Source organism: Amphiprion ocellaris, chromosome 12 (genome assembly GCF_022539595.1).
Source record: "Amphiprion ocellaris isolate individual 3 ecotype Okinawa chromosome 12, ASM2253959v1, whole genome shotgun sequence".
Taxonomy (NCBI): Eukaryota; Metazoa; Chordata; class Actinopteri; family Pomacentridae; genus Amphiprion; species Amphiprion ocellaris.
Genome location: NC_072777.1, coordinates 21,213,439 through 21,240,929, shown reverse-complemented (window position 1 = coordinate 21,240,929; position 27,491 = coordinate 21,213,439). Strand labels below are relative to the sequence as shown.

At 39.7% G+C, this 27,491-nt stretch overlaps 1 protein-coding gene and 1 non-coding gene across 4 annotated transcripts; one reads left to right on the top strand and one right to left on the bottom strand.

The window, feature by feature from the left end:
• The first annotated feature begins 751 nt into the window (after positions 1-751).
• On the top strand, positions 752-4,168 carry fndc4a (fibronectin type III domain containing 4a). Its single transcript, XR_008603523.1, has 2 exons — positions 752-935; positions 2,769-4,168. It is a non-coding gene; the product is annotated as a fibronectin type III domain containing 4a (transcript).
• Positions 4,169-5,303: 1,135 nt separating this feature from the next.
• On the bottom strand, positions 5,304-25,928 carry si:dkey-71h2.2 (low density lipoprotein receptor adapter protein 1-B). 3 transcript variants are annotated; one of them, XM_055015926.1, is made up of 10 exons: positions 25,251-25,922; positions 19,040-19,182; positions 16,918-17,030; positions 15,023-15,081; positions 11,462-11,534; positions 11,043-11,129; positions 7,633-8,707; positions 7,330-7,484; positions 7,045-7,137; positions 5,304-6,764 (listed from the first exon to the last, which is right to left on the bottom strand). In XM_055015926.1, exons 1-6 carry the CDS (start codon positions 25,333-25,335, stop codon positions 11,084-11,086), a joined length of 519 nt encoding a protein of 172 aa, XP_054871901.1. In that variant the 5' UTR covers positions 25,336-25,922; the 3' UTR covers positions 5,304-6,764; positions 7,045-7,137; positions 7,330-7,484; positions 7,633-8,707; positions 11,043-11,083. The 3 variants fall into 3 exon arrangements, with proteins under 3 accessions (XP_054871901.1, XP_023134315.1, XP_054871900.1); XM_023278547.3 differs by having other exon boundaries at positions 14,967-15,081; positions 25,251-25,921; XM_055015925.1 differs by lacking the exon at positions 19,040-19,182 and having other exon boundaries at positions 14,967-15,081; positions 25,251-25,928.
• Positions 25,929-27,491: the final 1,563 nt, after the last annotated feature.

The window sequence follows — 27,491 nt, the reverse complement described above, 5'->3', positions numbered from 1 at the left end:
AAACAAAAGGTGCTGTCTTCCAAGTTGTGTATCAGATCCAGCTGAAATGTTGATCTCTTGTCTCATATTCATCTTTTGATGTCAAACCCAAATGTTTTCAGTATAGAGCAAAAATAAAGATTTTTTAAAATGGTTTATGTCCATCTCTGTTTTTGATGACGGGCTCCATATCAGCATGGAGGATACCAGCGTTGCACAACTTCTCTAGATATGTTCTGCCATAATGTTGGCTACTTTTTTCTATCTGTTCACAGTGTGTGGTTTTCCCTTTCTTAGAAACACTTGTGTAGAAATGGATTGGATCATTGTCATGCTGGAATAATTCTATTCTGCAAAGATTCTGCAGAATGGGAGTGAATTACCATTGCCAGAACTGTATATCAGTCTGTGAATAATGATAGCTTTCTAATAGAGATTTATAACTTGAGTAAAACAATGAAGTTCATTGTGAATAAACAGTACTATTCAAACTGGAGGCAGAGCTGCATTGGCAGATTGCAAATGCAAAAAGCAAACTCCATAGACAATAACTGTATGCCAAGCTTTCAAGTCACACACACACAGCCATTATTGCATTGTGGCATTTCAAAGTGCTCAGTTAGAGGAAGTGGTGACATGTTTGTGAATGGCTGTTGTCGCCTCATGACTCATGACTGATTTTCTGTCCTCATGTGTGTGTGTGTGTGTGTGTGTGTGTGTGTGCGTGTGTGTGTGTGCGTGTGTGTGTGTGTGTGTGTGTGTGTGTGTGTGTGTGTATGTGTGTGTGTATTGGATATGTGTCCATCTCTCTCCTCCTGGCAGCTGTTATTGCCCTATTCTGCCGGCAGTATGACATCATCAAAGACAATGACTCCAGCAACAATAAGGAGAAGGCCAAGCCGTCATCAGAAAGGAGCACACCAGAGCACCATAGTGGAGGACTGCTGAGGAGCAAGGTGAACACAACATCTCTAAACTCAGGCCCGTGACACACTCACTGCAAAGAGTTTTGTTGGAATAAAATTCCTGTTAAATATTGAAAACATGTACATCAGTCTATTTCATGTCCTCCTGATACAACTTTGGCTCCAGTGCTGCTGTGAATATGCCTCACATTTCTTTTCAACACAGCCATGGTCAACGTAATTTACAGTTTTTTGTTTTAGTTTATTTTGTTTACAAGAATTTACAAAAAAGACTCCATGTTCAAGTTAAAAGTGATGTCTGTAATGTGATGCCAATCACTGAAAAATAGAAAACATAAAATAAACAGTTGCAAAAGTATTTACCCCCTTCAAGTCAGTGTGTAGCAGATACACCTTTGGCCACTAATACAACGTTGAACCTATTTGGACAGGTCTCAATAAGCTTTGGACATCTGGACACGACAATTTTACTCCATTCCTCTTTGCAGAACAGTTTAAGCTCTTTCAGGTTGCACTGATGCTGTGAACAAACACTCTCATCACACTTCCAGTTAACTTAAGAGGCTCTTGCATGCCTTCTAGTCCAGATTTAATATGGGATTTATTCAATGGTGACTTTCATTCAATGAATAGTGAGACTTCTAATACCAACTGGCTGCATCTGAGCTTATTTTGGGTTTTATATATTTATTTAATTGACATTACTTTGTAGAAATCTGTTTCCACTTGGACATGAAAACTCATTTTTTGTAAATTCCTGTGGAAAAATCTAATTACACTGACCATGATTCAAGATGAACTTCTCTTGCCATAGCTGCATTATCATGGTACTTGTATGTGCACTTCCCTCCAAAAGTATTGGAACAGTAAGGCCAATTCCTTTATGTTTGTAGACTGAAAACATTTGGGTTTAACATCGATGGGTGCAGCAATGAATATGAAACAAGAGCTCAACATTTCAGCTTTTATTTCCAGGTATTTACATCTGGATCTGATACACAACTTTGAAGACAGCATGATTTGTAACAGAACACCAAATTTTTCAGCGAATAACTCACACAGCTCACAGGGTCCTACATGACCCCTGACATGCACCACACTTAGTGTTTGAGTGGCTCCCATCAGGCCGAAGGTTAAGATGTCCACACTGCAGAACACAAAGGAGGAGGACCATCTTTGTCCCCATAGCAGTCCAGCTTCTGAACTCTGACTCTTCCCTGTCCAGACGTTGCACGAACCCCACAACTAAGTTCACATGGCACCTTAGAGTGAAGCACAGAGCACTTTATTGACATGAAAATCACTTTTAGATATAGAACTTTGTTTTTAAATTATAGGACTTTGTGTCGGTTTTATTGTCTGATGTTCTGTTTGTTCTTGTCCTGTTCCTTGTTGATGCTGCTCTTTATGCCTCTTTAATTGTCCCCCGAGGATAAATAAAGTGTTTGAATTGAATTGAAACAAACAAACAAAAAAACAAACAATATACAACCAAACAAACAAAAACTAACAGAGAATATTGGGGAGAAAGGATTCTAATTATGAAAGACATCTGACAATATGCAAGCTCAGCTTGCTGCATACCATTAAATAATATTAAACCAAAATACATCGTGTGAAATGCAACAAAATATTTTTATACGCACAATATCAAAACTTTTCTAGAAGTTATGATAGAATTCAAAATTGTTTTATGAAGGGCTAATAGTGCCAATCAGTTTCCCAAAGCTGAAAGCAGTTTCAGTAAATTAAACACTGCAACTGTCTTCTATCACCAAAACATTCCTTTACTGCACGAAAAAAGTCAAACACCAATGATGACTTTTATGGGGGTTTTTTGTTGTTGTTTTTTTGTCGTTGCAGTTTCATCCTTCTGTGCCGTCAATCAACATCATTGAAGTTTGAGAAGAAGGAAGCTGATGTTAAATTTTATTCTCACTCTCTCACTTCCATCAGTTCAGGAGCGAAGTGAGAAAAGGGGATTTTTCACATCATCAGTGGAAAAAGTGATGACAAAATTCACGCGTGCACACACCCAGTATTTGTAGGAAAACACAAGTCTAAGCTATAGATACACACACTGAACACAATCCAGAAATCCTATGAAATCTCCACACCCCTACACACAGACACAAGGTACAGTAGCTACAAAGATATATAAATTAATGTTAACCTATGGTGCAGTTCACCATGGGTTAACATGGTGATGTCTTCACTGCGTGCTTGGTATGCTATTGCAATACAGCTTATCTCTAGGAGGTATGTAGTTGTGAGTTTAAATATGCAGTGTATTTTTGATATTGGCATGTACAATTAGATACTACATTCACCTGTTATAGACACCTCAACTCTAAATATTTCAACATTTTTTTCAATTGCAAATAGTGTTTATATAGTGCCTAATCACAAATGTATAATGCTGTCTGACTGCTGTGAATATGAGTAGATCTTTCTAAAGAAGAGAAAGCAGATACACACATCTAAAATTCATTTGGAAGAACTACCATCAATGCATGTCTTATTTTTTCCAAGAATTCAAATGAAAATTTAACATTCTGGATAACCTTGTATTTTTTCATATTTCATACAAAAAAACATGTTTGTACATATTTCATACACTTCCTAAATTAAACTGCATGTGAGTAATCTGCGTGTAGAGTAGCACTTGATGTGCACTACCAGTCAAAAGTTCGGACACACCTTCTCATGCAATGCTTTTTATTTCTTTGTATTATTTTCTACATTGTAGATTAATACTGAAGATTAACACTTTTTGCTTACAGCGCAATTCCATATGTATTGTTTTATTGTTTTGATGTCTTCAGTATTAATCTACAATGTACAAAATAATTCAATAAAAACCACTGAATGAGAAGGTGTTTCCAAACTTTTGACTGGTAGTGTACATTCTCAGTTAGATGCCAAAAACGGAGAAATAAACATGACTGAATTACTGTAGTGCTTTTTAATGCTTTGTTTCTTCTATTGTATCTACTTTTAGATAAGGGCAGTATATTTTACTTTCCAATGTTTCATTTTAGAACTTGTGCATTTCCTGACAACTGTATTTTGTTTCCTCAAGGGTGAAATAAACCTGCTCAATGTCCCATTACAAAACTGAAACTATTGTAACAATGTTTCTTTCACTGAAATTCAGAAATCATTTCAATTGCGCAAAAAATGCACTTTTGCATGTAAAATGCCCATCAAACGTCACAAAGATGTATAGTGTGCATTAAATGCTGGTAGTTACAATTATTAAATTCCTTTGTTTCATTTTGAGGTATTAAATGCACAGTGCAGGGAAAGGGACACATGACTGGAAATCTTAAGTAATCTTTTGCTTGCCTTATACCTTCACTGCCATAGTAGGAGCATTTTAGCAAAAAACTCTGACCAATAACAGCACCATACATTTTATCAAGCTGTTGTTACAGTCCAGCTCGAGATTGCAACACATAGGGTGACACCACAAGTGGATGGCTACAAAGAAACTCAGACATTTATTTTGCCAAAGAAAAAAGGGAAATGTGCATCAAACAGTATAATGTGGAGGTGTCAATATATCCAGCAACCCCTGATGCCTGGAGAAGCACTTTAAGAGTGACGGAGGAGAAACAGATGTGAGACGAAGAACACTACACATGGGACGCTAAGTATAATCTCACAAACCATTGTAGCAAAATGTTGCAGAAATTAGCCTCATGCGGCTGCTGCAGACAATGTAGATAAAAGTGTAGGTTGCAACACACCTAAAAGTAGAAACTACACTTTATGATTAAAATTGCACTTGTTAATTTAGGAGCAACATTCTCAGCTTGTCTGAGAAAATTATCAATTTAGACTAAGTCTTTCTATCTGAAAGTCTTAAGTTCTGATTTCACTGACTTCCAGTTCCCAAAACAAAGAAATACACGGTAGAACCGATGATAATCATATACAAACATTCATTAACGAAAACTACAAACTATAAACAACAACAGACAGTGAATAAATGAATGAATAAATACAGATAAACTAATCAACTGTGATTGTCCCTGAAAGTAGTTGGTAGGAAGGTTTTCCCCTGCTCACCAATCTGAATCGATATTTTGAATTCCCAGCCCCACTGTACACTCAGAAAAATAACTCATTGGATGAACTCAATTAAATTGCGGGCAGGATTTCCATCCAATATATATATGTTGCCCTAACTCAATCTAACATCATCCAAGAGTTATGATTTCACTGAGTTAGTCCAACTCATTTTTTTCAAATACAGCTAAATTAAAATATTTCTCCTCTGTAAATGCAACTGTTTTGTGTCTTTCAACTCATATTAATGCAATTATGTGAACATAAAATAACATAACTATTTTACATTTGATCCCCCTTTAAGCAACAAGATTTGAGACAAAACTTGCTTAAAACGTTTTTATTTTGAGTTTGCAAGAGTGGCCAAAACTGAACACTAACATGCCTGCATGTTTACTTTAAGGCCAACAAAGACAGAACTGAGCAGGAAATTAAAACAGAAAAAAACTGAATATATATTTAGCTCAGTTTACAATTTTGGTACCAAGAAAATATCAAGATAGAAATTACCAAGATTAACACTGTAATTTGGTTCAACATCTTGAATATTTACATTAGGATAACACTTACTTGAACAGCTTTAGCAATCTATTAACTTTTGTTCCATTTCTACAAAACTTAAGAGGGGCATTCCTACTTGTAAAGTGCCCTGGAAATAGTACTCAGGTAACAAATTTGTAACTACTGAAAAATGATCAAACCCCACACAAACAGCAAAGATGCTATAAAAAAGCGAGTCTTCACAAGTGGGTGATAAATTTCAGGGGGGCCTAAGAACAAAGGTGCTTTGGTGAGTGGTTTGGTGTTCCTCACTTCCTGGCTTTCACAGCCAGCAAATCTCAACTCAACCAAACAAATCAGACATTTTCAGACCCCCACAGCAATCCCCAAAATGCAAATCATCCTGAATTATGACTACACACACCAAGAAATCTCATTTTTAACTTGAATAATTCACACCAAGACCTCTAGGTTTTTACTTGAGTATCTTCAGCAATGTAATAACAATCTTCCATGAACTGAAAATGACAACAATGAAAGTGTTGACTTGTGTAAATGTCCAAGAGTCATACAGTTAGATGACAAGGAAACCCAGAATAGACATGTCAGCTGGCACTTGAATGGCAGCCTGGTAATGGTTGAAAGTAAAGTCATTCTCAAGAGGATAGAATGTGGAGGCAAAGTGGCCAAATCCATAGAATGTTCCAGTGTTAAATCCCCATCATACTTCAGTTTATCAGACAGGAGTCTCTCCACAGTTGCATATCATCCATGCATTGTCTTAAGAGAGGGGAAAGCTTACTAAATTGTACTTGCCATAAGCTGCCTTTGTGCAACTTACAATTCTTCTGAAAAGTTAGAACAAAGGAATCTTCGATGAGGTCAGTGATTGTTCTTTGTTATGGACTGAGAGGGAAAAAAACAAAATAAAAGCAACTCCCAGAAGATCTGATTAGCATGACAGGTGGTCACCTCTTATGTTAATGACTTGATTTTCAGCTGCTGGATCCTTGTGTTCAGCTTGTGCCCATCCGGATTCATTATGATATTCTGGAAAAATTCAAAGGCGTACTTCAGGTTGTCTGGAAAGCCTAGATCAAGGGCATAAATGAGCGCAAACAGCATGATGAAGCCCAGGATGACACTGCCAATGTTGCTGAGAACTTTAATGCCTTCTATCACAATTCCCACATCCACCGGCTCTTCCACCCGCTCTCTTCTGATTGTATAGATCCCCATGGTTGTGTCTGTGATGTCCTTGTCTGCATCCTCAGCGGTGGAGGCCTGCATGTCAACACAAACACAAAGCAACGATGCTGAGAGAAATACTGAACGCCACAAACAGAATACTACATACTAAAATATAAATAAGTGATATTAGATTATTAACTGCACTGAAGAGAGACAGATTTCATAAGCTGTCAGTATCAAAATCAGATATCAGTTGCTGCCAAATAACACTTTGGTGAAATTCCCTCATGGACATAATAGTGTACCATGGAAATTGTATGTGGGTGACACTGTTTTATCGTGCATGCATGGGAACATACAGTGATAAACGTACCAGATATTCCTTAAAGAATGAGTCTGGATCTTCATTGAGGTAGATGACAAGGCTTCGTAGGATGCACTCCCTCTTAGTGTTGATGTTGTCACACTGAAACAAAGAAAACAAAGACAGAATTTAGCCACGTGTAGGTCCAACAGTGTCACAGTGGCAACAGGTTGTCTGGAGACGATATGAACAATAACACTACATACAGTAAGAAGGACATTTTTTTCAAAAGTATATAGACAAGAGACATTAAAATAATATAGTAAAAGAGGTGTTCTGTGAATTTCTACTAACTAAATCACTGATCGTCAGGACATCTTTGATCCTTTGCCCTTCATTCCTCCTTTGCTCTTGAAGATCTTCAGCAGCTTGTCTGAGAAGTGGTCAAACTGTGACATGAATTTTGATTGCAGTGGCTTAGTGGTGATCCGCAAGAACTCTGCATTCACCTGGAAATAATGATAAAAAAAAACAGAACACAGGAATTTGTTATTGTTTCTATTATTACTACCAATGGAGGTATATGTGATTGTCCAATTAATCATCAAGTAGAAGAATAAAAACATTCAACACATACAAACATACATGTTTACTTACTTCACTCATTTCTAACAAGGCAGGCCATCTGTCCTTAAACTCTCCTATCATGGGCCTCTGCTCCACAACCTCTAGTCATCTGTGGGAGAAGGTTTTCTCCATTTTTGTTTTAATCACCACTGCATTGTCACGCTTTTTCACTTCTGACAATAAAGCAATTCTCTCATTCTTCAAGCTTTCTGGGGTTTCACCTTTTGGATGCAGAGGACTATAATGAACTTCAGTCTTTCTTGGTTTCTTGATCTTGGCTGCAGCTTTGCCTCGGCCTTCTCGTTTGTGCTTTAAGGAGTTCACACGGATTTCAGGATGTCCGAGAAGCCCAAGCTTTGTTCGATAGTTTTGCACTTTATACTTAAGTGATTGTTTCCATCCCCAAAATCCTGTTTTGGAACCCAGCTGTCCCAAACAAGGGTGTGCCTTCATCAAAGCCGCTGCCACTTCTTCACACTGATAGTCTTTTGGATATTTAGTGTATTTCATCAGTTCTTGGGCGAGGCTATCAAGGATGATTCCTTTCAGCTTTGGGCCAGGGTTGAAGTATGTTCCATTCGTCTCAAACTCTGTATTCTTTTGGTGGAGCTCAAATTCAGCCTCGTAGGTGAATTTAGGGACCACAAAAACCTTCGGCCAGGAGGACATTTTTGAAGGCCGAGTTTCTGGGGATGAATGTGGGGTTGATGTGTACAGCGTGTCATCACTGCAAGATGAGGCTATTGAGGAAGCAGAGGCTTCAGGCTCTGGGCTTGTGGTGACAAAGGTCTCAGCAGATGAGTCTACTGTTGTCAAAGTGATGTAGGTCTCGAGAGGTGACAAGGTTGGTGAGTATATCACTTTTAGTGTACTTTCATTTTCAATTTCAGACATGGAAGTCAAGTTCATGGACTCATTGAAATCAGCATCCATGTATTGCAACCGGAAGTCTTCTTTCAACTGAAAAAATGTCTTTACTAACACATGCAGTTCTTCCAGCTGGTTTCTGGAATTCCAGAAAACAGGTGCAGTTTTCTTGAATCAGACGCATCACCAAAGATGACCCGCAGAACAGCTGGATCTGTCATTCTGAAACATATTTAATCTAGGGCAGAAATAAGAGAGAACAAGAAAACAAAACATTACAGAAATATCTGAAGAAGAGAGAGAGAGAGAGAGAGAGAGAGAGAGAGAGAGAGAGAGAGACAGAGAGAGAGAGAGAGAGACAGAGAGAGAGATGTTGTACAAGCCTGACATCCAGAGCTCAGATTACGTAGGTTTACCAATGATACTCACCTTTAGTAATAATGTATCTTTTCAGTATCACCATGCGCAAACCCCTAACTGCGTAATCTGCAAGAGCATATGGGTCTTCCAAGTCACCAAACTCAGTTGGGGCAACCTCTCTAGCTCAGCTCACATCCTCCACAATATTCCCTGTACCAAGTACATAAATCTTTCACTAGAAAACACAACTTCTCCCTAACAATTCACAGTTGAATGATCTCATGAAATTTAGACAGTCCATCAACAGATCCATGTGCTATAAGCATCCCCTCATTGTAATGTATACCACTGCAAGACACATTTTTAGTCATATGAACCTCAGTTATGTCTGGGTATTGCTGCGTCAGAGTGGACACTACTCCGTCATTGAGAACATCAACAGGCATGATTGAGACATTTGTGACCTCCAAGGATGACTTCTTGAGATTGGAGGAATGTGTGTGATAGGCAAGCATAAACTGTAGTTTAATAGCTAGTGAACGAGGCATATTCTTAAAGCAATTAGTATGACGAGCAACTAATTGTATGTATATATGTGTGTGTGTGTGTGTGTGTGTGTGTGTGTGTCTCTCATTCCACTACTTGACACTTGACCACTGAACAACTTAAGTCAGTCAACTCAGGCCTTAGGTTTACTTTTGCTGTGTTACAGTTTGTTAACCAGTTTTTCCTTTTGCCTCAGTTCTGTGACCATTCCTGCCCTCTCTGTCTGCCTCCTGCCATATCTCCAGTCTACCAGCATCATCCAACCTGGCCCTGTCTGGATTCCCTCTTGGAAATCTCCACCTGGTTCCTGCACCTGCCAGGGGCGCCCACAGGAATTTTTCTCATGGGGGACCAGACAGGGCAAAGTAAAAACCAAAAATAACTGAATTCCCAAAGGAAAAACTGTCATAGTACTGAGGCTAGTGTATTTGTATACCTAGGATTTTTTTATTGTACAGGTACTGTCACTTTGATGTGAATGGACTTATATGGTACAGTTCACATACTGACTTCAACAACAAGCCTGTTTTATTTAGTGTCTGGTTATATATGAGTTAAACTATTCGTTGTTCTAATAGGATAGTTGTCCATTTCTTTAAAAAAAATACAGCTTCAACATTAAGTAGTGGTTACTGTGAACAAGTCTTACAGTTTAAGTGGCCATGGCCCCACTGGCACCTGCTGATGCCAATCCTACAATACCACACTCCTCCTCTGTCCACATTTCCTCTCTCTCTCTCTCTCTGTCAGGCTGTCAACTAAGTTAACCCCACTCTCTCTCTGGGTCTTAGTTAGTCTCACAAAGTGGACACACTATAACGGTAAAAATAATTATAAATTAATATTAAATTATTATACAACAGACTGTGAGAATGAAACCAGGCTTTCAAGTCTGGAAGAATGTGCTTCTGTGAGCATGTAAGAACTTCAGTGAAATCTGCATTTAATTCATGCACACTAACCCATTTGGATCTCCATCTGTATCAGTCAAATTTAAAAAATTGATAGAAAATCTGCAGGATCTATCAATGTAAGATATCAATTCTTTATTTTTAAAAAAAAAATAAAAAATCTATGTTCAACTGTATTGTTTTACCAGCCACAACATGCACATCTGTGAGCTATCAGTGTTGCAGTTCCTGGTGTGTATGATGCACTGGAATGTTTGAAAATAAAACTGCATCTGCTAAATATCAGAGGAGGAATCGGCCTCAGATGACGATGTTTGCACATCCCAAATCCAAAAATGCGGTAAGTTTAAAACTTAATAGCACATCACAATCTACTGATGACTGCAATAGATGACCTGACTGAAATTCAACCGCACAAATGTTGATATTTCCTATAATCCATTTAATTTCATAAATTTTCTAACAATAAATTTTAAATATCCTCCTAAAAAACAATACACTTCATTTACCTGTGTACTGCTGTTCCCCCAATTCAAAATCTTGTTAAAAATCTCAGTTACACTGAGTGAGATAAAGATTTACCCCAGCTGTCTTGCTATAATTAGAGGTCTTGCAAGACTGTTCTTATAAACCTTCTGCTCAGTGTTCAGTGACGCAACCTTTCACTAACAGAACCGTGTCTCTTGTTGTTGCTACAGTGTCCAATTTGACATTGAAACACGCACTATGGATAAGAATAAAATAAAACCAACTGACCTGCTGGAACACATTGAGCTTCTGTTGTCTCTGACTGTCCATCACTGGCTGCACAGGAACTGCAGTTCCTGGACTTCCTGCTTTTGTCTGTGGACACAGAAAAAAACTTAAGAAAACCAAACCTGAGGGATATTGTAGGATTAATTCATTATGCATGCTATGCTCATTTAAATCAGCATTAATGTTTGGTTATTTTTCATGGTGAGGCATTTTAAGGTGCAGGAAATGTAGTGCTGTATGTCATTAAACATCAATCAAAAATATGGAGGTTGGAATGTCATTTGGCTCGAAGACCAATAGAATTTCTGTCAGACACTGGATGGATTTCAGAATTTTTGTACTTGTATTGTCTAAACAAAAAACCTTGAGGAATATGGTTGGGAGAAATGGGCCAATGGCATTTCCTCTTTGTTACTTACCTTCCTGAGCAATTTCCCAAAGATCTAGGGCAACTTTGAAGGCCTGGGCTACTGTTAACGTAACAGCCTGAGCCTGAAGGGGGCAGGAAAAAATGTGAAAAATAACACATTAATGAAACGCTGAACAATAAAACATAATGAGGAGCTGTTATCCCATTTTGAGGTAAAGAGAATATTTTGTTTAGGAAATCTTTTTTTTTTTTTTTTTTTAAACATAATTTACAATTCTAAATGCTTATGAAGATTTCATTGTCACAAGATTGAGCCACACACGTCTATCAACATTCTCCTTGGCTTGTAGTACAGTACAGTTACGTTTTTGTTTTTGTTTTTTTTAAATTATTTTCTACATTGTAGATTAATACTGAAGACATCAAAACTATGAGAGAACACATATGGAATTATGTACAATTATATAGCAAAGAAGTGTAAAACAAACCAGAATATATTTTAGATTCTTTAAAGTAGTCCCTTTTTGCTTTGATGACAGCTTTACACACTCTCGGCATTCTCTCAATCAGCTTCATGAGGTAATCTCTTGGAATGGTTTTGAATTAAAAGTTGTACCTTGTCAAGAGCGGATTTGTGGAATTACTTGCCTTCTTAATGTGTTTGAGACCATCGGTTGTGTTGTGCAGAGGCAGGGTTAGTACACAGTGGATAGCCCTATTTGACAACTGCTGTAATCCACACTATGGCAAGAACGAGGCAAGAACAAGAACAAGAACAAGGCAAGGCAAGATATGATAAACTTTACTGATCCCACAATGGGGAAAGTTCACCGTTATAGCAACTCCAAAAGAAAAAGTATAAAGGCAAAACAGTGCAAAAATTGCAGAGAACATTATATACAGATGATTTATTTTTTTTATTTCATTTTTTTGAATACTATGTAGAAGAGTATACACAAGAAGATGAGGTATCAGTTATTTCACAGAAGTAGGTGGAATGCGTGTGTAAATTGGGGGGGGGTGTTATCGGAGAACTTCTGGAGATGACAACTGTCTGTGGAGTAGTGGAAGTCTGATGTATAGAGGGTGAAGAGGAAAGGTGAGAGTACTGTACCCTGGGGAGCTCCTGTGCTGCAGACCACCACATCAGACACACAGTCCTGTATCCTCACATACTGAGGTCTGTCTGTGAGGTAGTCCATGGTCCATGCAGCCAGCTGGTCACTAACCCCCGCCCTCTCCATCTTCACCCTCAGCAGTGAGGGTTGGATTGTATTGAAGGCACTGGAGAAGTCACAGAACGTCATCCTCACGGTGTTTCTAGTGTCCTCCAGGTGAGACAGGGATCTCTGCAGCAGGTAGAGGACGGCGTCATCCGTCCCAATACCAGGCTGGTATGCAAACTGCAGGGGATCCATGTTTGGGCTCACCAGGGGGTGAAGATGGTTCAGGACGACCCTCTCCAGTGCCTTCATCAGGTGAGAAGTTAAGGCCACGGGTCTGAAGTGGTTGGGCTCCTTGGGGCAGGAGGTTTTTGGGACCGGAACCTCACAAGAAGTCTTCCACATGGCAGGAACTCTTTCTAGTATCAGGCTTAGGTCAACTCAGTCAACTCAGTAAAGAGAAACAACAGTCCATCATTACTTTAAGACATTAAGATCAGTCGATCCAGAAAATTTTAAGTACCTTGAATGTATCCTCAAGTGCAGTCGCAAAAACCATCAAACACTATGAAGAAACTGACTCTCATGAGGACTGCCCCAGGAAAGGAAGACCAAGAGTTACGTCTTCTGCTGAGGATAAGCTCATTAGTTACCAGCCTCAGAAATCGCAGATGAACAGCACCACAGATTAGAGCCCACATAAATTCTTTACAGAGTTCAAGTAGCAGACGAATGTCAACATCAACTGTACAGAGGAGACTGTGTGAATCAGGCCTTCATGGTGGAATTGCTGCAAAGAAGTTGCTAGTGAGGATGAACAACAGGAGGAAGAGAATTGTTTGGGCTAAGAAACACAAGGAATGGACATCTGACCAGTGGAAATCTGTACTTTGGTCTGAGCAGTCCAAATTTGAGATTTTTGGTTCCAATTGCTGTGTCTTTGTGAGACGGAGAAGGTGAGCAGATGGTTTCTGCATGTGTGGTTCCCACCGTGAAGGATGGAGGATAAGGTTTGATGGCGTGGTGGTGACACTGTTGGGGATTTATTGAAAATTCAAGGCCCACTTAACCAGCATGACTACCAAAGAATTCTACAGCGCCATGCCATCCCATCTGGTTTGGGCTTACTGGGACCATCATTTGTTTTTCAACAAGACAATGACCCCAGACACACCTCCAGGCTGTGTACAGGTCGTTTGACCAAGAAGGAGAGATGTAGTGCTGCATCAGATGACCTGGCCTCCACAATCACCTGAAATATAACCCAGTTGAGATGGTTTGGTATGAAATGGAGCACAGAGTGAAGGAAAAGCAGCCAACAAGTGCTCAGCACCTCTGGGAAGTCCTTTGAGACCGTTAGGAAACCACTCCAGGAGACTACCTCATGAAGCGGATTGAGAAAATGCCAAGAGTTTGTAAAGCTGTCATCAAAGCAAAAGGGGGCTACTTTGAAGAATCTAAAATCTAAAACATATTCTGGTTTAACACTTTTTTGTTTACTACATAATTCCATTTGTGTTCTTTTACAGTTTTGATGTCTTCAGTATTAATCTACAATTTAGAAAATGACAAAAGCACTCAGAGAGCGCAGTACTTCGTCAAGACTGTTCACATATGGCATTGTCATAAATGTAGCATTGTTTTTTTTATAGAAATGCAGCATTTGTTTATTAGTTATTGATGATCAGAAATCACGGCAATATAGAATGTGGCCATTCAATATAGATGTACCCACAAACAAAGTGACACAGGCATGTGTTATGCATGTGTATGTTATGTATAGATCCCGAATCGGGTGACCTAAATGTGTAGCGGGCGGCAGGAATTGGTAGGACTCAGAAACGCCCCCACAATTCAGTTGTTCCTTCTATCATTTCCGACGGATAAGTCGCGATAAGTGCACAGCAGTCCATTTGTAGCAGGATCACAATCATGTGATCGTAAGCAGCCAGCTGACGTAGTGTTCACTTGTAATCATAGTTACAGTGACGCTGTGCCGCTATCTCGCAATGATACAGAAATCTTTAACAAATCTGTGGATCCAGACTATAAGCTGCATCACTGCCAAAATTGAGTCAGTTGGTCCTTGTGTCATTTCTGACCTTCCTTGACAATTTCATCAAAATCTGTTAATCCTTTTTTGACTAATGTTGCTAATAGACAGACAGACAGACAGACGGACAGACGGACAGACGGACAGACGGACCGACGGACCGACAGACCGACAGACCGACAGACCGACAGGCAAACCAACAGCAATCATCATGTAACTCCGCCGCATTCTTTGGCGGAGTAAGAAACATAAACCATTGAATGAGATGGTCTGTCCAAACTTTTGACTGGTACTGTATACAGGTATATACAATAAAATCACAAGGGTTGCAAACTCACAATTTTCCTTTTATGGCAGAGAAATGCATGGCACTCAAGAGTTTCATTGAACTCACACTGAGAAACATAGGCAAAGACCTTATCTTGAGTTTTATCTGCTGTGCAGTATGAAATTCTGAAAGACAGGAAAAAAAAGAAATGTTATCCTAGTTTATTAACCCCATCAATTCACTTGACATAATATAATTCATCATGATAACTGAACAATTGCCGCAGACACAAAGCAATTTGTTACAATAGTGTGTTAAGGCAAACATATCTTTTAATGTGTCACACTTACAGAACAAAGGACAGCATGTACATAACACTGGCCGTTAGCCTACACTGTAAATCATGCCTCTTATAACATGCAAACTCCACACAGAAAGACCCCAGGTCAACAGTGCTAACGACTGTCACCATGCCACCCACAATTTTATCTACATAAGATTAAAATACACAGCATAAAGAGTGTCAAAATTAAAGACTTTCACAGGCCACGACGTAAACTAGGGACCTTCTAGCTGTGAGGTGACAGTGCTAGCCACCATGCTGCCCTCACTAAAACCAACCTCGACATAATCAAACCATTTTGTTTTCCCACAACAGCTTGTGTGAATTTATGGAGGCAATAGACACAAAACAAATGGATTTGCTTTGTCAGAGGCTATTAGAAGCTGTAGCAATCTCAAGTCACTCCGTATGTCTTTTTATGCTGTAACCCTAATCAGAAGCATGTGTCATGTTTATTGCTTTAAATATATACGTAAATATCCCACCATAAGTGATGAACTTGATCTTTGTAACTATTTTATATTTTCTGTTTAAACGATCTGTCAGTATGAGTGAGGAAGCAGCAAAATGTCAATGACAGCATGGAAACATGGTCACAACGACAACACAGGTGTAACATTCATCATTAATTTTAATGTGTTAATGCGCTAGCAATTGCTAAATACAGCTGAGGCTGCGTGGAATTCACTGTGTGAAAAAAAAAGATGAGAATAAATGAGAAAGGACCATGAATGGCTGGATAAAATGTGATTTCAATCCGAGTAGTAGATGTTGAGATATTTCAGTGAATAAGCCAAAACTGAAGACCTGCTAGAGGAGAGTCAGGAAAGGGGAGTCCTTTGATAAACATAAATGTTTGTAAACAGCTTGATGGCCGTCATTTGAGTAGTTGTAAAGTTCCTGGAACAACAAACACACCCCTCCCTCATGTTTCAGTTTGTACATCCTCAGTTCCTTTCCTCAACTCTTATTCTCACATCTTAGTTGATCCAACAAGCAAACATGGTGAGGATGAGACACAAGGAGAGAGTAGCCGAGGAAAGAGGCATTAAAGAGAAAGCTGTTGATGTAAGCAGTGTCAGTTAAATATGGTGCGTAGCATAGTTGGATCATCTATTCACTGTGTTGTTAAAGACTACCACTGTATGTTTTTCAATGTCAGATGAGCAGAACAGTGTTCATGATGACTTACAGCATGTACTTACCTACAATTCAATTATAGATAAACAAAAAACGTTGCATAAAAAGATGAGAATGTACAGATGTGTGCCATGAATTCTGTAAGTCATGACACAGAAAAGAGTACTATATAAATAAAAAGTGATATATGATCAAGTGATAGAAATTACATACATAGCCCATTTATTAGTCCTTTAACTTTGTATAATCCAGCTGTGTGTCACACCCCTTTATATGTCATGCATGCGGAAAAGCACCCGCCAAGGGTATAGTGAGGATAAACCTGTACATCCTCACTAATAGCTGCTCTGACAAGCCTCCTCATTCCTCTCTCCTCAAGATGGATTTTAAGAACTGATACATCTTTAAAGATGGCATGTCAAGTTTGATCTCTGAGTCACAGTCTGGAGGACAGAGGAGACAAGAAGGCTCAGAATAGAGAAATTTCAAAAGAACTGCCATGCCTAGACCTATACCAGCAGTGTGGCTAAAAATGTACCTGTATATGGAGACATTCTCTATGAGGTCCGCCGTCTCTGTGTCTGTGATGATGATGCCTTTTGGTGAGACAGTCAATGTTACTTTCCGAAATTTCTTAGCACTGGCTCTGGCCTGTAAATAGTAAATATGAAAACACAGTGATACACATTAGAATCAGAGGGCAAAGCACATTCAAATTAGATAGAGAAAAACTTCCCTCAGGTATACACAGATTAAGCTTGTCAGTATGATGAACAGAAAGGATCTTATATAAGATTACCTCTGAGACAAAAAAAACCCCTTAAGTATGAAGGAAGTAAAACAGTGTGACAGAGTAAAATTTTGTTTGTTCTGCTTTGTTGTAGAAATGTAGGAAATGCATAAATGGGAGCAACATGTGGTGAGGAAAGCCGCAAGTATGTAGCCCAGAATGAGTACTCGAGGTCGAGCTGGTAGCCACTTCTCCCCTGGCTGCTTTACAGCATCTGGAGTTTAACGAAATACAGCCATAGTGCTGAGCTTGTGCCTCAAGCAATGACAATGACAGTGATCACCTTACCATGCACCTAAATAGCAAATTAGAATAGTATCGTTTTACCCTCAAGTAATTAATATCAGTATATACATACATATATATATATATATATATATATATATATATATATATATATATATATATATATATATATATATATATATATATATATATATATATATATATATATATATATATATATATATGGCTGAACATTCATTCATTTGTCTAACAACACTTATATTTGCAAAAGGTTATATGAAGGCCGAAGATGGTGAGAAGCTCAGGATGAAAAGGAGTGGGATCTGATGCAAAAACTAGGACATCTCAAGGACAACAGGAATGGTCCTCGAGTGGGGATGAACCAAAATGCCCGACAGATGGCGACAATGAACAGTAAATTCAGGTTAGAGCACTGCAGCTAACTGCATGAAAGAACTGCTAACAGCTATAGTTTCTCCTGTCATGTGTCTAGACAAAATCCTTCTGTTAGCTTCAGAGACGCCAAGTTCAGCATTTAACTATATGTGTGTGTCCCTGTCGCATCTTATAATGTCTGACTGAAGCACGTAACAAGTGGAAAAGTGACCAATATGTTAACTAATCCCATTCTTGATGTCAAGTGAATAGGTGTGCATGTGTATGTTAGCATGGCGGTCAATATGATTAAAGAACATAACTGTAATATACAGGTTTGAATGTGCAAAAACATGCCAGTAATTGGAGTTTTTGTATGTCTCCAAACTGACTAATTTAAATGCAACAGTCTATGTGGAGCAACCAATATGGAAAACTGTGCTAGAAATCCCCAGTGTGGTTCAGTACATATAATAGTGATTTAACCGCTGTATGTGTGCAACCACTAATGATCTTAGATTAGCAGCTCTATTTCCAGGCAGATACACTGACCTTGACATGCTTATATATAACTACATGTGAAGCAAATTGCACAGTGTTGAAGGTTAATGACACTGGTTATTCAGTTTAAAAGCAGATTCCATAGGCATTTAATATTTTACAAAACAAAACATCTGCATCTGAGTAATTCACTGAAAAAAAAAAAAATCAGTTTGTCGTGTATGCTGACTTAAAACTGATGAATATAAACTGAATGCTTTAGTCAGTGCCCCCAGTGCAGTTTCCGAGAATGCGTTTGCTGGTTTTATCTTATATTCAAATGTAATCTTTTCACTGTTTATTAAAATAAACAGTGACAAGATATTGCCCTGGGTCATGAGGATAACATGGGTAAAATCTACAAGTATTCTTTTTTCTTAAGCACTTGATTAATATCATCTGCAGCTTAAGGCTTTAATTTCACTAGCCCATAAGAGAGTTTGTATGAAAAGCATCCTGGCAACTGGAATCTTCACAGTGTCATTCTTGACATTTCATATTGCTAAAGAAAGTGCTAATCTTGCTTCCAGATTTTTTTTCAACATTGCTTGCAAATATCACAGTCTTTCCAGCAATATGTATTGTAATCAGCACATTTAATGAACTCCAAGCTTGCAAGATTTATTGAGCAGTGAGCACAATGTGTCACACTCAGTAACATGGCTGACAGTCATTATAAAATTGTGTCATAAGGGGCCCAGCCACTCACCATGGCAACTATTCTGTGAATGGCAGCTGAAGCCATGTCCTCTCCTTTTGGCTGGACCACCAGAGTCATTCCCAAGTACTTCACGTTGAATACCATTCCTTCCAGCAGAGTCTCCTTGGTGTCTGTCCAGTTCTCTGGCAGCTCTAATTGGAACAAAAGACGGAAATCACCAAAATGTTCTGCTATGACTAAATAAGGGTATATAATCAGAATCACTGTGTAGTGATAACCAGGATATCTACATCAGATTTTCATGTAAAGCAATTGACAGATATATGTCACATAATCCCCTTAAACAGGTATATTGGTCAATGTGAGGCATATCATTTCACAATATCTTGTATATTGTTTTAAAATATGGGTCAAAATTCTTAAAATATAAATTTCAAAAAGTATACTTTTCTAGTTAATATCCTGATTGCATTGTTTGTTTAGCAGGCCACTTACAATACTTAGCATAGTTGACACTTTAACTGGCACAGTAACATCACAGTTGAGAAGACAGGGGTTTGGCTATAACAATTTCTTTTTAATTTAAGAGAGAAAAAGAGAACAGACACACACACAAGCAAACATTGCCCAACACTGTATACTAGCACTGAAGTCTCTACATGGGTTGAATCATCCGTCACTGACAGACCCCATGCAGCTTCAAAGACAAGCAGCAAAGAACACTATCCATCTGACATTATTAAATGTGAATAGTTACATCCATGGTAGACAGCTTACTGCAGACTGTTGAACTACTCTGGATGTACGGTGGACGCTAAATAAAAGCCATATGATGAAAATGCATTTTAATTGTGTCTTGTGTTAGCAGGAAGCATAAGATGCCCCCCAAACTTGCCAGGAAAATCTGCCAAGAGGTCAACAACTCATGGACTACAACCAAAGCCCTAAATGAAACGCTTGACTAGGCAGGGACGAAAGTGTCACAGTCCACCATCAAGGGAGTCTTGTACAGAGGAGGTCTCCATGGACGCAGGCCTCGGAAGACCCCACTGCTCAGAAAGAAACATGCGAAGGCTCGCCTGGCCTTTGCTAGAGGTCATCTGAAACAAGATCCCAGCTTTGGTCAGCCATCCTGTTGTCTGATAAGGCGAGGTTGGAGTTATTTGGCCATATGGATGCTGAATATGTCTGGAGGAAGAAAGGAGAAGCAAACAAGCTGAAGAACACTGTGCCCTCAGTCACGCAAGGTGGTGGAAACATAATGCTATAAGGATTCTTCCCCATAGCAAAGGTCCAATGAATCATGAGAAAGGAGAATTTCATCAGGATCCTTGATGAAAATGTGAAGGAATCTGCTGAGAAACTCCAGCTTGGCCACAACTGGATGTACCAGGACAGCAGGATAATGATCCTAAACACTGCCAAGGTAGCGAAGAAACGGTTCAAGGACAATGATGTCAACATTCTAGAATGGCAAAGTCAGAGTCCTGACCTGAATCTCATCGAGACCTCGTGGCGAGTCATGACATTAATAGCTATGAACTGCTTCATAATGGCTGGTTGTGGTTCTGCCAGAGGGTCAAGGACAGGTTCCTTAAAACACACCACCTAGCAAATACATATGCTGTGTTACGGTGTGGGGGGAAATTCGAACCCAAAGTGAGAGCACACAGAGCAGTCTGGAGACAGATCACAAATTAAACAGGTCTTTATTACAACTACTAGACCAACTAAGGTCAAAAACTCACTATGGGTGAGGGAGGGGACAAGGCAGGCTCCCAGGGATCGGCAGTCGGGGGGGCAACTGACTTTCAAAGTCACTTAGTTCTGCTCCTGCTATAGGCCTAGGCTGCTGGGGGACCTCTCTTGATGTACTGAGCCCTTCTCTAACTACCTATGTATTTACTATATATACTGTTATTGCATTGCATTCACTCTGTTTCTCCCTGTGTCCTTTCTCCGAGTGTCCCTGGTCCCAGAGCTGGATGCTTCAGATCTGTGGTTGTTCTCCCACCAACTGGCCTAATCTCCATCATGTCCCCTCTGGGATGCTGCTGCTGACCTTCCTCCAGCCCACTGCTTCCAGCTGCCCATTTCCACCAGTCGACTCTGCATCACCCTCACTATACTTAATATGCTCATCTACATACTATTTGAATATTACTGCCAGCTATATATGTAGTATATTTATGCCAGAGCTGTACATCATAAGAGTGAACTGATGAATCAGTTTCAATGTTAGCTTGTACTTTGTATCATCTCGCTTTTCATGCATGTATCCAATTGTGTGTTATATGTTTGTTGTTTCCCACCCTCCTCTTCTCCCATCCCTTCCGCTCTCCTTCCCCCTCCATTTCCCCATCCCTCTACCTCTCTACCTCTTCTGTCCCTCTCAACCCACCGGCCAGCAGCAGATGCGTCCCCCCACTTAAAGAGTCGGGTTCTGCTCAAGGTTTCTTCCCATTGAAAGGGAGTTTTTTCTTGCCACTATAGCCTTGGGGCTTGCTCTGGGGGTTCAGGCATATGGGTACTGTAAAGCATCTTGAGACAATTTGACCTGTAACTGGCGCTATATAAATGAAACTGAATTGAATTCCACACACACAAGTCACTCACACCCACATGAGGGAGAGGGGAAGGGAAAGGAGGGTGAAGACAATGGGAAGGAAAGGCTTCCACAAAGCAGAGGTGTTGAAGGCATGACACTGCCCTAAGATGGTAACATCAGAACAACTGACAAGTGTAACATTTCACAATAGCTGATGTGACTCAGGAGACTGCTGTTATAGTAAAATAGGTAACATGTACCCTGCAGGACTTTGGCAACATGAAGTGATCACCAGTTGTCTCTTTGAGGCCCATGCTCAATAATTTAATTTGATGATTTATGCTTCGGATGAACAAACTGATTGCTAAATAATTACACAAACAGGACTCCACAAATATATACACACAGGAATAATAAACGATGAGAGAGAATATTCAGACAACCAGGGAGCAAACATACAATTTCCAAAAGACTGTAATGTGAGTAAATTGCAAAAACTCATCCAGACCAAAACAACAACCCTCTTCATTTGAGTAAATGGAATGGCTACAGTGTCAGTATATAAGTAAGGAAATACTCAGCTTGCTTTTAAGACCCCAGTGACATCCCCATCCTCCATATCCATCCTGATATAATTACTTTGCCTTACTGTTTTACTCATGTAATGGAAGTCAGAATCTAGGACACCACCTTGACAGGGAAAGTAGGCCACACATTCTGGGAGAATAGAGGACAGGATGGTGGTGGGGGGGATTCTTAAATGAGGTTGCATCATATCTAAAAACTAGGGCTGGGCGCGTTAACGCGTTATTATCGCGTCAACGTATCGATTCATTAACACCGACAATCATTTTATCGTGCATTAACGCAGTTTTTAAAAATTATTATTGTAACTGACTGATATTGTTGTTGAGGTTTCAATAGTTCAATATTCTAATGTTGAAGTGCAGACCTTTTTATTTGCCCAGGGAAATAACCCAAGTATTTGTAACTACTGCGTATATTCACCCACGAGTTAATGCTAATGTAGCTATGAGCAGAATGCATTACAGCATCACCAGGAAACACCATGGATGGGTGATTATTCACTACGCATTAATTCAGGATTAGGGAAAACCAGCATGCTTCCATTTGTGACTGTGAGAAGCTTACAGACAATGTAACTGCAGAGAGGGAGCATTCCAAGACAACACTAGACACATCAGTGAGACAGCAGGACTGCAGGCAGCAAAGCCGTCTGTCACTGATGGTGTGACAAGTCTCAGCGTGCTTGCTAAAAAAGTCAGTTGGATAATAATGGGAACCATGATGATTTTTTTTCCCTAATTTGCATAATGTTCAAAAACAGTAAAATCACTTTTTTTTTTTTTTGCTTTGTTTTTTTCATTGTGACTGTGTAGTCATTTTATTTGGTGTATGAAATTACAAGTTGGAGCAACACAAGTTCCAAGGTTTACAAATGGGAAAGTCAGTCAAAAAAACATAAATCCTCTTAATAAAAATCCTTGTAAAGGCTGGACCTTAGCCAGAAACTGGCCGTAAATAATTGATCATTTGTCAAATTCTCACAAATCTACTGAAACATTTAGAGCCCAATTCAAAGAGCTCAAAACACTTCAAAGCCCAGCGGATAGGGATTCACCAATTTCCATACACATGATGTGGTACCACTACTCCCAACTACACAGCAATATACTCTACAAAAATGCTCTGGATAATATAGATACCATGATGGAAACTGCATAAACTGAAAAAATGAAGTGACATTAGTCAATTAAAACTAAATTCATTCATCCCATATTCATCCCATTGGATGTGTGCCCCTTTGATTCCATCTATCCATCCATCCATTATCTATACACAGCTTAATCCTCATTAGGGTCATGGGGGGCTGGAGTCTATCCTGGCTGACTTGAGGAGAAGGCAGGGGACACCCTGGACAGGTCACCAGTCTGTCGCAGGGCTTGGACTTGCCTGTATATTACCTTAAAGTCACTGCTTTGTCTCCCTTCCATTTTTTGTTATCCATCCAAAGAATGAGTTTTAATTCAAGTAACCTTTTGTTCATTCAATGTTCCTGACTGCTGTATGTTGACTTTACTATGAGAAATGCTGGTTTCAGAAGGTAGTAGCAAGTATCCTTGTGATGGCCAGCCAGTCTATCTACAGTATGAGGGAGTGGGGCATATGGCAGCAGTGTACTGCTCACCCCCTCACCTGTCTGTCATCCTCTCTCTCCCTCACTTTCCATGCTACTCTCTGGCAGCAGTTAATTATCACTCACCAGCGACTGAAGACAGATGCAGAGCGGCACACCTGTCCATCATCAATGCTTTCAATAAAGCCTGGCTCTTCATTCCACTCCCTGCCAGATCATAAACTCAGCATTCACTATCAGTTAGTCAGGTCTCTGAAAGCTGGTTGCCTGTGTATAGGTTCTGTACTAAGTCTTGTCTAGCTCAGAACTGAGTCCTTTTGTGTACGAGTTCAGGGAAGTACATTTATGAGAAGAAAGCCACTGTGTTTTGTCCTGAAGTCACCTGCTATCCTCAAATTATTAAATTAATGCTGTTCATTTACCTGATCTATATGATTCATCACACAGATCACCGTGACAAACGGGTTATGAACAATTCATGGTGTGAAATTAAAACTAACTGCTGAAATGCAACTATTCAGTAAAATGCCATGTTGGAAGTGGTGTAAACAATGGTAAACTTCTACTCTAGTTTAGTACTAGAGTAGACTAGGTAGATGTGTGTTTGTGTGTATTTGCATGGAGTATAAAGTCACACAAGGTCTCTCGAGCAGATTTCCAAGCGTCTCAATTCCTCGACTCGTGCGTGCGGAAAGCATAACCCAGCCTCAACTCTACTATTCCTATATTTAATATTGATACACAGGAGAGCACATTTAAAGAGACTTGCTTATCAGTTGGTCTTGTTTCACACTGCCACATTCAGAGCGGAGGGGTCAGCGCAGATTACAACTAGTTAGACTTTTTGTGCACTCTGCCATATATCAATCATACTCCCATTTAAAGTAATTATTTTAGATTCAAATGTTGGCATTTGTATGTGGAAATATTACAAATTTCAATCTAATTACTCTTTACAAAGAAAATAAAGAGTTCAAATAAACAGAAAACTTACTTGTGATTCATAAAACCTTTAATGGCAGGAGGATGAATTTCAAATATGCTTTCCCATAGGTGTCATGGCCGTGAAGAATACAAATTGTATAATTAAACATCCCAAACTTACAATTAACTGTAAAGTCCTACCCTCTCCGATTTTTTTCTATTTGGAGCACTTGCAGCCATTCCAACACAGTTCCTGACCAGGTGGTGTTAGTGGGGTGTGGAGGTGCAGATGGGGATGGATGGGACTGAATTCTGCCCACGATCTCAGTGTACGCAGCTGTGACCGAGTATGGGCTACAGCCGTTTCGGTGAGAACAACTGACAGTGGGAGCGATGCCACTTACAAAGAAGTAAAACTGAGACGTAACAACTTAACGAACAGCGTGTAATTCTACTGCTGTTTTCGCGGCTCTACACCCAGCTCGACAACACCTCTCATCAAACGCTCTCCAGAAATAAAACCCAACAGTCCACTAGCTCGCTGCGTAAAGCCAGAGGCACACATCGCCTCCCTCCATCCTTGCGTTGCTGCATCGCCGGATCATTCGCAACATTTCAGCCTCACTCACTTTCATGCTTTGAGGTTCCCCACGCGTGCCGCGGAACTCCGGGGCTCTTGATGATCGCTCTGCCGGCGGATTTGAAGGCGTCCATCCCGCGGCGTGTCCGCTCTCCGGCAGGTGCTTCTCCTCGTCTCCTGGCCACGGCGAGTACATACAGCAGCCTGCGCACGACGGCGGATCCGCCAGAGATGTAAGGACGAAGAGACGCAGCGACACAAGTTTCAGCCCTGTGCCGTTTTCTTTCCCCAGATAGGATGTGAGCAGCCGAGGGAAACGCACCTACTGCACCATTTTTAAAGTCCAGGGCGTGTCCTTCCGTGAAGCTTCCTCCCGGTGCTCCGGTTTGAAGAGGCGACCGTGAGGACAGGTCCTTCCAACGGTGTTGCTGTGACAAGGAATTAAACTGCCCAATGGATCTGTACACAGTAAACTTACAATTACATTTTTCGTGTCGTTTTCTGTGTATTGACTTCTGGGGTGGAAGGTCTGTTGTTAAGTTTCTTATTCCAAAATAAAGAAGCTGTCTGATATATCTATTAACCCTCGTGTTGTAATCATCCAAATCACAATGTGGGTGCTGCAATTGTCTTCCTTCATTTCCTGTTATTTTACGGCAGTCTCTGGGCTAATTTGTGTCACCAACAAGCATGCAGCAGCTCCAACGCACACAAACATTTAAATGCACGCATGCATTCTAATTTCTGTATGCTGGCGCCCTCTCTTGATTATTCCTTGATCTTGTATTATTGTTTTGACCCATCTTCACTTACTGCAAATAAAAATAGCAATATTTGAGGATATTGGGTTGTGGCAGTAATTTTATTTCAACAAAATAAACTAAATGTTCAAGTCACTGATGAAAGACATCTGGTGATCTAGTGCAAAGGTGCATCTTCAGTCTCAATAATATGTTCAAACAAGCATAAAAAATACTCATGCAATTCATTATAACTGATTTGTGTTCAGTTGCATGGGATTGCAAGGTGACATTGCTTCAGATTGTGAGGTCTCAAGTCAAAAAGGTTCAGGACAACTGGCCTGAGATGGCAGGGTGTACATTAACATCCCCGCTTCATTTCTGACGGAATGCTTTTGTTTTACTCTTCCCATTTTCCCTGTCTTCATCTTTTTTAATAGACTTCTATGGTGATTGTCCAGGACCCAGTATTCGTAATGATAATAACAGACATTTTGTCCTCATGTGTATATGCAATATTAGGAGACAGGGATTTTGTCTCCTAATAACACCATCAAAGAAAACATTTCAGAGACATAGAAAACATGGATTTTGTTTTTTGTCCGTCATGGTGAAATCTTTATTTTTTCTCCACAACCCAGCACAGGGTATCATGTCAAGTCTAAGTTCATCTCACAAGTATTTCACACTCAGGAAACTAAGCAGTGTATGCACTGTATAGTCATGTATTCCTCACGAATCGCCTAGAAGGGGTTATATAGTTTAGCCAGCGATGGCATGCTGCTGTTGTAACTGTGGTGCTCTGTAGCCATTTGAGAGGGTCTTTATTTTATATTTAATGCTGTCAGCGGTGCACAGCATTTGCACCTACACTGACTGTTGTTTCTGTGAATGTGAGCGTGTATATTCAAATCTTCTGGTGTTCACAGGTTATTCTGGATACACAGCGACTAGTAGAATCATGCAGCTTTTCAAAGACCCCGCAGAAAAAGATTGCTGTGTTGCTGCAATGTTGTCCTGTGTTAGACTGAACGTTTTTACCAACTAAAGCTAAACGCCCCTCTTCACTTTAAAAGGAAGTAGTGTATTGAAGGCTAAAAGCTGCACTAAAACAAGTGAAAAATGACACTTAACCCAACTGCTTTTACGGAAGACTGTGAATCTTTGATGAAGTTATAATTCATGGTATTTAAAAGCCTTCTAGTCAATTCAAACAATCACTGTCACATGTCACAGAGCACCTTATCTGATAGAGAGAAACAGAGGCATAAACTCAATTGAGATTTTCCACTGGATTTCTTTCAAAAATAATAATCAAACAGCACAGCATGCACCATTTGTTTATAGCTGCCCAATTCCAGTGTGTGAATAGTGGACATATTTGTTCAGATTAAAAAAAAAAAAAAAAATCCTATTCTCTTGCAGTATGGCTTAGAAAGTGTTTTATACTTACTCAGAGCCAAGATATTTGTTAGATTCTTCCCTCATTAAAGATATGATGCCAGTGGTTGTCTCTTTTTGTAAAGGCTGAGGGAAGAGGGATGTGTGGT